This window comes from Mirounga angustirostris, unplaced genomic scaffold (genome assembly GCF_029215605.1).
Source record: "Mirounga angustirostris isolate CCGP_5_RB_7025 unplaced genomic scaffold, mMirAng1.0.hap1 SCAF_3, whole genome shotgun sequence".
Classification (NCBI taxonomy): Eukaryota; Metazoa; Chordata; class Mammalia; order Carnivora; family Phocidae; genus Mirounga; species Mirounga angustirostris.
In genome coordinates, this window is record NW_026991711.1 from 126,192,084 (window position 1) to 126,204,184 (window position 12,101).

Here is a 12,101-nt window from a genome sequence, read left to right on the forward strand (position 1 = left end):
CTAAGAAACTGAAAGAACTTTTTGAAAAGCAAAATTAAAAGGGGTTATACTCTGATGATAAGAAACAATGAGGAAAAATCATCCGTTTTAATAATGGCTACAATGACCTTAAATCTTAAAAAGTCTCTAAATACGAATGTCCATGGTTTCAGTTTGAACTTAAATAAGACCTATAAAATTTTGGTAGAATTATAATTTATGATTGCATAATATTAAGACATATCCAAATCTTTGAATTTGTCAGTTTGTGCCTTTAGAAGATACACAAAGTTTTCTAGGTATTATTAAAGATTTTTTTAAAAATCTAAACCATCCAGTGGATTTATTACATGTTCTTTAATGTTGACTTTTAAGTGTCAGAATCAATGTAATACCAGAATAAGCCACAGGGTGGGAGTGAAAGGCAAGAACTTAGCTTCAGAAAGTAGCTTAAATATATCCTTGTGCTATCTTTAAAATACTTGTTAAATGCTAAGGTGCTGTAGCTTGGTTTTCTTTCTTCCTCTAAATATAGCTGCATTCCTCAGCAAAGAATCTATAACAAAATGCAAAGACATTGATTTAAACATATAGGCCAATAATGGGGAAGAAGTAAATACACATACACACAGGTATTTTTTTTCCCTAGTTGCGGGTCATACCAGGTGCTTGATAATCAGAGTAACAATTTCAGTCAATACTCCAATTTGAGGAAAGTTCTTGAATTGTCAGTACTGGAAATAATAATTACAGAAGTTACCAGAAATACTTCTTGTCTTCATCCTATTTTTCTACTTTAATCTTCCTTTTTCCCTGATCTCATTTAAAGAAAAAAAAAATCTGTGTATATCTGTATGCTACCTAAATTTATTTTCCCATGAGGAAGATGAATATTCCATTGTATTTTATGTTAACCCATTCTCATTTGAGTTTAGAAGCAATTTAAAGTGGTGATTATTTTGTATCTTTAAGGTAAGAAGACAAGAGGTTTCTTCTCCTAGAAAAGAAACTTCACCAGGGAGTCTTGGCATTCCTTTATTCCACGAAAGGTAGTTCTATATCCTTTTTTGCCAACTCTAAAAATCATACATACTGAAATATATTTTTATTGACATATATTTTAAAATTTTGCACTTGTAACAAAATAGCAGCTTAGAACTAGAAGAGACCAACCCAAGGCTCCTCCATGTTAAAATGACATATGTAAGTCATACAGTGAATAGCAGAGATGGATCTAAAAACTAAATTAAAGCTCTAGTACTTAATAGACAAAGTATTGTGGCCACATTATTTTATATGGACAGATTTTAATGTAAAGTGAGGAACATTTAATTTTTCTTCTATTTAAGATGTTTACAAAATCAATACATTGAAATTTCTAACATGAGAATGAGACAGCCAGCAAAAGTGTGATTTATGAACAAGTAGATATGCTAGTCTGTGCTACATGTATGTATTAGAACTTTTAATTTATCGCTTACTCTGTGACTTTGTGCCTAGCTCTCCAGACATTAGAGTAGTTCTTTGGGACATTTTCTAGGATTTTAAAATAATTTTTTTAGGTTTAACCTTTCAGTAATTATTTTGTGGTATATAAAATGGTGCTATTTAAGTTTAATAATGATAAAAAATATTTAAAGATAAAGCCTTATATTTTAAAATATTTATTTTTAGGGCTTATATAGAGAAGACTTTCCAGGATCTAAAAGAAGAATTTCATAGAATATGCATGTTAGCAAAAGCACAAAAAGATCACTTAAGCAAACTTAATGTACCAGCCCCTGCAACTGGTAAGGTTTGATTTAACACACGGTAATATTAATTTGACTGATTTAAATTTATTTCTTTTTTGATTGTGAAAATATTTCTAAATGCTTATTAAGTGCTAAGGATCTGCAATTTGTGCCTCCCACCACTTTTAATGGGTAAGTGCTGTCTAAGCTCTGTACTGTATTACATTACCTAATGATTGGCTTTTTTCTCTCTTTATTGTGTGTGGGACTATATAGAGTGAATTGAGTGATGTAATTACTGATCATCTTAATGAGAAGTTCCACCTTGGAAAAAGTACAAAACAAGTGTAGGAAATCTCTCTCAAAGTTTTCAGTTGCTATTTGGGGGTTTAATTAAACATTAATTTATAAGTCAGTAACAACCTTGAAGCTGTACTACCATATATGAGCTAAGTAAAATTATAACATCAGGTTTATTTTTAACTTCTGCTTGAAAGTTGATTGAATACTATGGATTTTTATGATTTGGTTCAAGAAATAAACATTTCACATTTCGTGAGGCCAGTTCTGTTGGAGATAGAAAGTGCAAATTTAGTATAAAATATGACTTAAAAGGAACATCTGTTTTACACATGTGTTACAGTGTGTTTTTTAAAACCTTTACCCTTTCCTAAAACCCCAGACTGGTGTTTGCTTCAGTCACTCATATGAATAGCAAAATACCAGGGATTGAATCTGGCTACCAAGCACTTCTGTAAACAAAAGGAAGGTAAACTGATCATTTAAAATGATAAATTCTCCTTTACCTTTGTGATTTGAGATATTCTGCATACAATTCCCAAGAGATGTGATTTACAGTTTTCACTCTGAAAGATGTTGCAGCAGTGCTAATACCCCTTTAATTAAAGATCACTTTCCATTTCTAACAGCTCTTATATCTATGCTATTTAGAAATCATTTTATTGTGTAAATTCACTTTTTGCATACCACTACCATTTTATTTTCAGAAAAGGTACACAATGTGGTAGAGAAACAAAACAATCTGTGTAGAAAGACGTAATTTATTTCTCCCCCTCCCTCCCTCCCACCTCCCAAAAAAGAACTCTAATTCTTTCACCTGAATCTTTGTCATTTTCATGAGAAACTGATCTTTTGTGTAGGCTAAAGGCACTAAGTACTTCTGAAGTAAAAGAATTTTTATTTAATATGTACTAGCTATAGATATGTAGTATGTAGAATTCATAAACATGATTTTTTTTAACATCAGCATCTTATCAAAACATTGTAATGGTGATGTATTCATTGTTACACAGGGAACCTACCCCATTATTAGTGGCTTAATACTTTGACCATTTTTAAATTGCACAGGTCTAAATCTGAGTATGTATCTGTCAACTAGAACACTGAGTGTTTAACTTCAGTTTCTTCCCCACTAAAACTGCTTCCTAATGTTATTTTTATGTTTTATATTAAATGTGTCACAAACAATAAATACAGCATTATTCTTGAAATATTTTAGATCTGTGTGTCACAGACTGCAGTGAAGTTTTGCTGGGTCCAAACAAAAACCAAAATATTAAGTATTATTCTGGTAGTAGTAGGTCAAAAAGGGAAAGAAAGAAAAATATTTTGGAAAAAGATGACTATTCAGACTTTTTAAGGATGAACACTACACTGAATGAAAATATAAAGAAACCATTTCAAGTGTGATTTGCCTAATACAGCTGGAAATTAGCATTATTGCCCCTGTCTTATTTTTTGTGAAAATTTGACTTTTACTTTTAGATAAACATATAATTCATGAAAAATTGCTGAGTTAGTAGAATTGTACATTTCCTTTTTCTTTTTTTTTTTTCTCATTCACTTAACGGCAATAGCCTTGAGAAGGGATAAAGGTAAAATGTATGTTGAAAGCAAATGTGGCTTCATACAAAGTATTATTTGGTCCATAAAAGAGGGTCCTATTTCAGGAGAGAGTATCACAAGAGTAGAATATAGGATTGCAGGTTACCAACAACCATCAGATCTTTTTCTTTTGTCAGTATATAAGGTAATTAAACTAAGAAGTAGTCTAAATGGACAGCCTGTACTTAAAATTTGGAAATCTAAAAATGTTTCTCATTTTGTTTTTTTTTTTCTTGCAAAAATAAGTGTTCTTGAAATAAACAAAATAGAAAAGCAATTTGCTCCACCTGATGATGTTTCTCAGTATAGTGTCAGGATGACAAGTACTTTTATGTACCTCGTTAAAATTTTTTTTTATAGTAACTCATTGCTTGAACAGATTAATTCAGAAAATTATTTTAATGTGGCTGAAGTATGCCCGCTAGCTATACAAAAAGAAAATACCTGCTTTATTATAGCTTGTTTGAGGTTTTCAGGTTTTGTTCACAAGGGGGATAGGTCAACTACTAGAAAAGAAATTCAGAACACATTTCTATCATTTTGGTGACTCTTCTGTGTATATAGAAAGCAGCATGTTTGATTTAGCATAATGGTTCAGAACACAGGCTCTAGAATTAGGTTGCCTGGGTTCCAGTGCCAGATCTACCACTCATTCATTAGCTGTGTAGCCTTGGAAATAATCTCTTCATGTCTCAATTTCTTCACATGTAAAGTGGGGATAATATAGAGCCTACCATGTGATTATTTTGAGTATGAAATGAATTAAGGCACATACAATGATTATAAGAGTGCATGGCACATAGAAGTGCTATTAACGTTAATAGTTGTCATTATCAGCACCAGCAGATTCTTCATCATCATTCTCCCTGTTCTTGTGAAGATCATTTTGATAAGCATTTCCTCCTCACGTGTTAGAGAATTTGGTTACCTCAGCAGTTGATTTTCCTGATTTGTTTTTTGCAGTTAGCAAATGTTAGCTACAAAGAAAGTACTATTTCCTAGAAATCCTGCTACTGTTAAAGTCTACTATCAGGAAAAATGACTAGAGTTAATGGACTTTAAGATACCTCCAAGGACAAAGAAATCCTGCCAAACAATTGATTTTGGTCTCAGTTACTGGACCACTCCCAGTCACAGATTATCTAATGAATGTAGATTATTATACTAGGCTCTGTTGGGAACAGAATACAAATTTATTTAGAATGCATTTATTGAGGGCATACTATGTGCCAGGCACTGGACAGGGTACTGGGGTTAAGTGGGAAACAAAACGTGGTTGAAGATTGTAAGAAACCTACTTTAATGGGAGAAAGAACAGTATACTTGGAGACATAATACAAAGTGTTTAACCCTCAGGGCACCCAAGAATCATGCCTAAGCCAGTCTTGGGGAGCCAGAGAGAGCTATCCAGAGAAATTAATGTCTACACCAAGAAATGAGGGACAAATAAGAGTTAGGTAAAGAGTAGTCAGAAAGGACACTTCAGGCAGTCTGCACAGCGTATACAAAGGCCCAAAGACGGGAAAGCATGGCTGTTTTGGAGAACTGTACAAAGTTCCCCACTGTTACAGTTCTGGTGAAAGGTGAGAGCATGGAGAAGTAACCAGGGGCCAGTCATGAACAGTTTTATATGACTTTTCTGAGGGATGAGGCTTTGGAGAGCCATGAAAAGATTTTATGAGGAAGGTAACATGACCAGATTTGTACTTTAGAGAAAAATAGGGAGCAATGTAGAGAATGGGCTGGATATGAGCTAAGTTCAGCGGCAAAGACGCAGTTCAAAGGCTGTTGTAATCCAGTAAGATAAGATGGTACGTGCTGAAGGGAGGTGGTAGGTACATAAGAAGGTGGTTGCACCGTACTACTGTCATGTGCAAGCAGAAAATCTTGCGCTGGGATGCGCTGTGGTAGAAGAGGAAAGGTGTCACGAGCCTGCAAGGAACTGACATTTGTTGAGTGCCTGCTAACCTGGACAGAATTACGCAGGGCGCTCTCTGTTTCAGTCCGCACCCTTGGGAGAGCCTCCTTTTGTGAAGGTCCAACTTCTCTGTGACTACCTTTTTGAAGTGCTGTGTTGTTGTTTTTTTAATTTCTATCTTTTGTCCATTTAATGAAAATCACACATTACCAATCTCCAACCTTACTGTTGTCTTAGGTAAGACGGTGGAGCACAATTTAGCTTTTTCTGATGTCTCAGGATCATCAACATGGAGAGTGCTTTGATCATTGTTTTTTTGCATTGAGAAATGTAGCCCTTATTGGCCCTACACCAGACGATAGTGTTTTCTGAGTTCTTATATCTGCTTTTTTGTTTTTCTTGTCTCCTCTCATGCTTTCAGCTCTTGTTGATATCTATATCTGTCTTCAACAACTCCTATCCCTACCTTTTAATTTGCTGCTTCTAACCAGCTCTGAGCTAGGGAAATATCATCAAGCTTGTTAGAATAAATCTAAAAAGAGAATAAGAACAAAATGCATGTATCTGTGGGCCTTTTGGCTCTAATTCTGACTCCTCAGAAGCTCTGTTTACTTACTTTCCAGCTTTTGCCTGTGTCCTAGAGAGCTGAATTTGTTCTAGAGAGCTGAATTTGTTTGATAAGCAACTTCTAGTTAAATGCGCTGCAGAGGCCATGGTATCTACCTGCTATCTACCTACTACTAGCTAACAGGAGGCCTGTATATCAAATGAGAGAATTATATATTCACATACAGTTTTCTGAACATGCATCCCAAAATTTCATCCTTCTTTTGCCTCTGCTGTCTTCTTTCTCCCCAACCCCCACCACTGCTACTCCCTCACATGGATTATTGAGAGTACACAATGGCTAAATTGATTGGTGAAACACTTGGTCACACAGTGACATCAGGGGTAATAAATGGCCTAATTCACGCAGATTCTTAACCTGTATAATGTTATGTATGCCTAGTAAGGATTTTCCTTTTTAACAACTTACTTGTCTAAGCAAGCTCACAGTTGCAGCTTCCATTACTGACAAAATGTTTAAATGTATACACCACAAGCAAATGTTTTTTAAGCATAGAACAGGATAACTGTGAACGAGAGGCAAAGCTTACAGCAAAAGACCTAGGCAAAGACAAAGTAGTTTAACCGTGACTAATAAGCTCCGTTCCAGTTCACGCACTGGAGACTGCTGATATTCCTGTGAAGATGGAAGCAAATGTAAAAACTCCCAGTTGTCTTCAGTTGCTATAAAAACTAATAGAAAAAATCATATTCATCTGTCCAAAGCTAATTGAACATTCAAATTTTTAAGAATGATTGGAGTGCAACTGTTTTCCTTTTGTGTTCTTTTCCCTGCAGAAACACAATGCTCTCTCCCTATACAGTGTACGGATAAAACAGAGAAACAAGAAGCGCTGGGTAAGCCTCAGGCTAAAGATGATATAAATAGAGGTACACCATGTGTCACATCTGTCACACCAAGAGGACTGGGCCGGGATGAGGAAGATACCTCTCTCGAATCACTTTCTAAATTCAGTGTCAAGTTTCCACCTACGGACAATGACTCTACTTTCTTACATAGTACTCCAGAAAGACCCAACATCCTTGGTCCTGTCCCATCTGAGGCGGCATGCCAGGATAAATTTAATATGGAGTTCAGAGACAACCCGGGAAACTTTGTTAAAACAGAAGAAACTTTATTTGAAATTCAGGGAATTGACCCCATAGCATCAGCTATACAAAACCTTAAAACAACTGACAAAACAAAACCCTCCAATCATGTAAACACGTGTATCAGGACAACTCTGGATAGAGCTCCGTGTTTGCCACCTGGAAACCATAATGCATTATATGTAAATACATTACCACTTCAGGACCCGTCTGATGCACCTTTTGCTTCTCTTGAGTCCCCGGGAAAAGCTATCCGAGGACCACAGCAGGTAACCGTTTTGCATTAACAAATATATTATGTGTGAACACACATTTTGCCATACATGCACGGATATGCATCTTTTTTAGGTTATCAGTCATCCTTAAACTAATGACTACCTACAGTTAAGGGTTTTGATAAAAAAAAAAAAAAAAACCAAGTCCTATAATAAATGACATGAAATTTTAAAAGCTGAATATATATGGTAAAGCTCTATTATAAAGTACCTTAAAATGTAGGACACATTTTAAAATACATGTCAGCTTTATCCATACCTAGTGTGTGTCTCTTTCTTAGTCCCTTATTCAAAGCTTTTTACTCAGCATCAGTGTTACAATAGGATTCTTTGTTAAATTTCATACTGTGAAACAGATGGCATTTTTTTATTAAAAAGTTTGTCATTACTCTTTACAAGAATGCATGTTTTTCATAAGTAAATAATTGCATCATGTATTCCTCTTTATCAAAATAAGTGAACTGTCTTTCATCTAATACTTCCATTACATTCTCAATTATATAGTACGTAGATCCGAAGGGTTTGGTTTTGGTTTCTAATCTGGCAATGAACATGCAGCCTAATAGATTTTTTAAATAGTCTCTGCATATGTATGATTTTAATCAAACACTTCAATGTTTCTAAAGCTCGCAGACTACTTACAGCCCCCCAATCCACTACTATCCACCCATTTATCCAGGTTCTATTGCAGAATGATGCTCTTAGTTTAAAAAAACAAAGCAAAAACAAAAATTAATGCCTGAAGGCAAATGAAAAATATATAATTATTACAATATACAGAAGCTGGTGAAAATACAGAATGGTATAAATATCTATATAATTTGCCCACATTTGTTTGATTTCTATTTGCCTTGAGATACTTATTTTTAAAAATCCAACAATTTGATGAATACCCTTTGGCTTTCTAAGTACTCACATAGGTTATAGACTTTTAAATCAGCATACAAAGGAGGCAGTATAGTTAAGCTGTGGTATTTTAGTAGTGGGGAAAACTAGGCATCTCTGACAGTAAGCTTTAATTGTAAACTCACTTATGTTCTACATTGTGCCTTATTTCACATCATAGTCTCAGTTATAGTTACTACTAAATGAAACAATTTCTTTTATTACAAGTAGAATTCCTGTGGAGCTGTGAAGTGCATCAGTTCTAATGCTTGTTACTTTTTTCCCCATTATATCTCTTGCTTGTTCTTTTACTAGTTAGTCTGTGCATTCATGTTTCAGTAGATGGCACCCTGCATTGTGCATTTGCTTTCTATGCTACAGCAAGGGAAACAGCTGGTATGTGATTACAACTTGATGGAAAAGTATTCAGCTTAAAAAATGCAGGAGAATTGGTGTTGAGCTGTCACAAGACATGGGGCATAAGGTTAGATAATTGATATTTTGGCAGAAAAGGCAAAGAAATTAGTTTGTTTTGAAGGCCATGTTGCAGTTTAGGATTGAAAGAATATTTCTTAATTTTTAAAAACATTTTGCCATTTTATTTGTATTAATAAAGCTAGTATGATAAATATAAAATTCTTGAATTGTTGGTAATGATAAAGAGACATGAAAAATTTGGGTTACATATTTCAGATTTGTATTTTATATCAGTCACTACTACCACTTTTTTATACCTTCAGGTATCATAACAAAGCGTAAAATATATCTGCTTATTTTTGCTCTATGTGATTTTCTTTTCTTCCTACTTTTGCTGAGTCAGTGAGTGGGGTCCCAACTGAATTCTGTGAAAAGATCAGGTCTGAGCCAGTAACTCCTAATAGAGAAGGATAAACATGGACTTTAAAGATAAAGTGGCAGTAGAAGATTGGCTCACCAAATTTAGAAGCTAAATTGCTTCTAAGCTTATTTCTTGCTATTGTATAGATCTTAATAAGAATTATCTGTAACAGAACAATCTTTTATTTATATCCCTGTCAGTTTCCCATTAAAGTGATGCACATTAATCACTTGTACTTTTTGTTTAAACTGCAAACAGTAAAATTTAAATCTGGTTAACTCTAACTTATTTTTGCTTATATACTCACAGTTATTACTGCTGCTTCTAATCATATTTTCTAAAGAAGATTATCCCAAATTTTAAAATAAATATTTTTAATATTACTATTTTTTGTGATAAAATTGTCACTTCTTAGAAAGGGAATTGAGTCAATGTTATTATAAGCCTCTGCTCTAATATTTGAATGTATCTCGGTGCCTAGACAGACTTTGTATATTTACACCAACTGTACGCAGCTGTCCAGTAAAATGTTTATAAGAAGACAGTGATGTGAAACTCAAATGCTTCAATTAGTAATACACTGTTTATTGTAAATGATTGGTTAACTAGAACGAAAGAGATTGGTTAAGGGAATGAAAACTAACACTGTATCAGGTGTTGGACTAGGTTGTTACTTTAAAAACATATGGGTAATGGGAGCCCAAAGGTATCTCTTTAAATTGATTTTTTGAGGTGATTCTCCTCAAAGTGTCAGAAATTAGCTGTGTCAAGGTAATTTACCTATGTCAGGGTATACCAACCAGGAAGCAAATTTTTAAAATAATTTGGTTTACAATATTTCAGGAAAGTAAGACATTCCAGTCAACAAACATTTATTGAGCACCTACTATTGAACTAAATGCTTTTTCTTGCCCTGCTAGATATTTTTTTAGAAAGAATAAATGCAGTATCTTCAGAGTACTTATGTCTTGCTTATAATGGAGACAGTTCTGTTGAATTATGGTTTTCCCTGCTTTAATTAAGCAGCTATTGACAAGTTTCACTGTATTCAGTCACAAGAAAGGGTAAAGAAGGCAAAACGATGCACTCTGTAACAAGATTTTGTTGAATGATTAAATATTTGAGGTTTCAAAAAACACCTGATCAGTGGAATTTGTTTAGTACTTTAAAAATTTTTCAAAAACCAAAACTACACTTATTCCTATGTTTTATTCATTGTGTATTTGCTTATAGATAGCAAAATTTAAATGGCTCTTGATCAAAATGCATGTTTACACACCTCATGTCTAGTGTACTGTGTATTAAAAAGAGCCCTATAACTTAAGGTTTCTGTTGGAAAATGGAAAAGATAGAATTTAATTTTTAAAAAGTCTTAATTATTGACTGTTGTTCCAAAACTACTGCTTTTGTGATAACAGGTATTAAAATTTGCTGGTGGTAAAACTGGAAAATTCTTAAATATGTGAAGATAAAGTGCATGTATGTATTTTAAGTGACTCTTAATCAAAGTTTAGCTGTGCCCTTAATGAAGAGAATTGAGTCACGTCTTCATGCTAATGCTATGGAAAGGTAATTGCTTTCATATAAGGGAATTTTGTGTTTATGCACATAACCCACACAAAAAAATTTGAATTTGAAATTCATTGGAAGTTGATTTTTAAATACAAATAACAGAAGATGTTTTTGTTTGTTTCCTGCAGCCCATTTGGAAGCCCTTTCCTAATCAAGACAGTGACTTATCATCGGTACTAAGTGGCACAGTCTCAGAACTGCATATACCTCGAGTATGTGAATTCTGTCAAGCATTTTTCCCACCATCCATTACATCCAGGGGGGATTTCCTCCGGCATCTTAATTCACACTTTAATGGGGAGACTTAAGATGCATTTGAAAACAGTTCTGTGTGATGATTCTATGTGATCATCAAGTTCTATGTGATGATCTTGGGTTTTAATACTATAAATACTTGATTGCAGACTTAGTTCAAGATCATTTATTGAAAAATAGCTATGTCACAGCTATTTGAGTTTTTTCCTAGACTTGCATTGTAACTTTCTTTTATTATCTTTTAAAAGATCATTCTGTATAAAACTATAATTCATTATATTCATGTTTACAGTGTTTATTACCTTAATTTATATTTGTTTCAAATATCTAAGCTTATTGCTTGGATTTCTAGTTAGATCTATTGAATTTGGTGATGTCAAATGTTGATAGGGCTTTTCACCTAAAAATTAGATTATTTATGCTATAGGTGATTTTTTTTTTTAAGTAAACCTCTAATACAGAACAGCAGACAACATGAATGTCTTAAGTAAATACCAAACCTAAGACATTTGTTGCCGAGTGATAAAATCACTGGTAGAATTATTTAAACACTTTAGATTGTTTTGTTAAATAATATACATGGTTTTAAATTTTACTATGTGTATAGCTACATGATGAAATGAGTTAAATATTTAAAAAGTTACTTATGTTGTGATCATTAAATGTGTTCTTTGTTCCTGAGTGAAAAAAATAAAGGAATAAATCACGTTTTGGGGAAGTTTGTAACATTCGTGTTTTGTAATAATAGGAGGGTGATATCAGATCTGGTGATATTTAATTACGAGTAGTAGATCACTTGGAATTTAAAAATTATTTTTCAAACTAAACTTGCCAAAGAAACATGTATTTCCTGGGAGCAAATCTAAAGCCCTGTAAGGATCATCCACGTTTATTGATTTATATTATACATGTTTACATTGTTGTTCAGAAATTTGTTATTCATTGTCAGCAACCTGATTGATGGCCACTGGAAGACATTTGAGAGCAAGGATACTGAATCCAGAAGGCTGCAAAATTTTGTTTAA

General features: G+C 33.6%; 1 protein-coding gene across 9 annotated transcripts in view; it reads left to right on the plus strand.

Moving 5' to 3' along the window:
* TANK (TRAF family member associated NFKB activator) overlaps window positions 1–11,794 on the plus strand; it is a 95,400-nt gene extending 83,606 nt beyond the window's left edge. For 8 of the 9 annotated variants that reach the window (XM_045868758.3, XM_045868755.3, XM_045868756.3 and 5 more), the window contains 4 exons: window positions 952–1,028; window positions 1,654–1,769; window positions 6,940–7,520; window positions 10,950–11,794. In XM_045868758.3, the coding sequence (XP_045724714.1) occupies window positions 952–1,028; window positions 1,654–1,769; window positions 6,940–7,520; window positions 10,950–11,129 (954 nt within the window). In that variant the 3' untranslated portion in view covers window positions 11,130–11,794. Of the gene's footprint in view, window positions 1–951; window positions 1,029–1,653; window positions 1,770–6,939; window positions 7,521–10,667; window positions 10,819–10,949 lie in introns of all 9 variants that reach the window. The other variant, XR_006789613.3, reaches the window with a different exon arrangement.
* The last annotated feature ends 307 nt before the right edge of the window (window positions 11,795–12,101 follow it).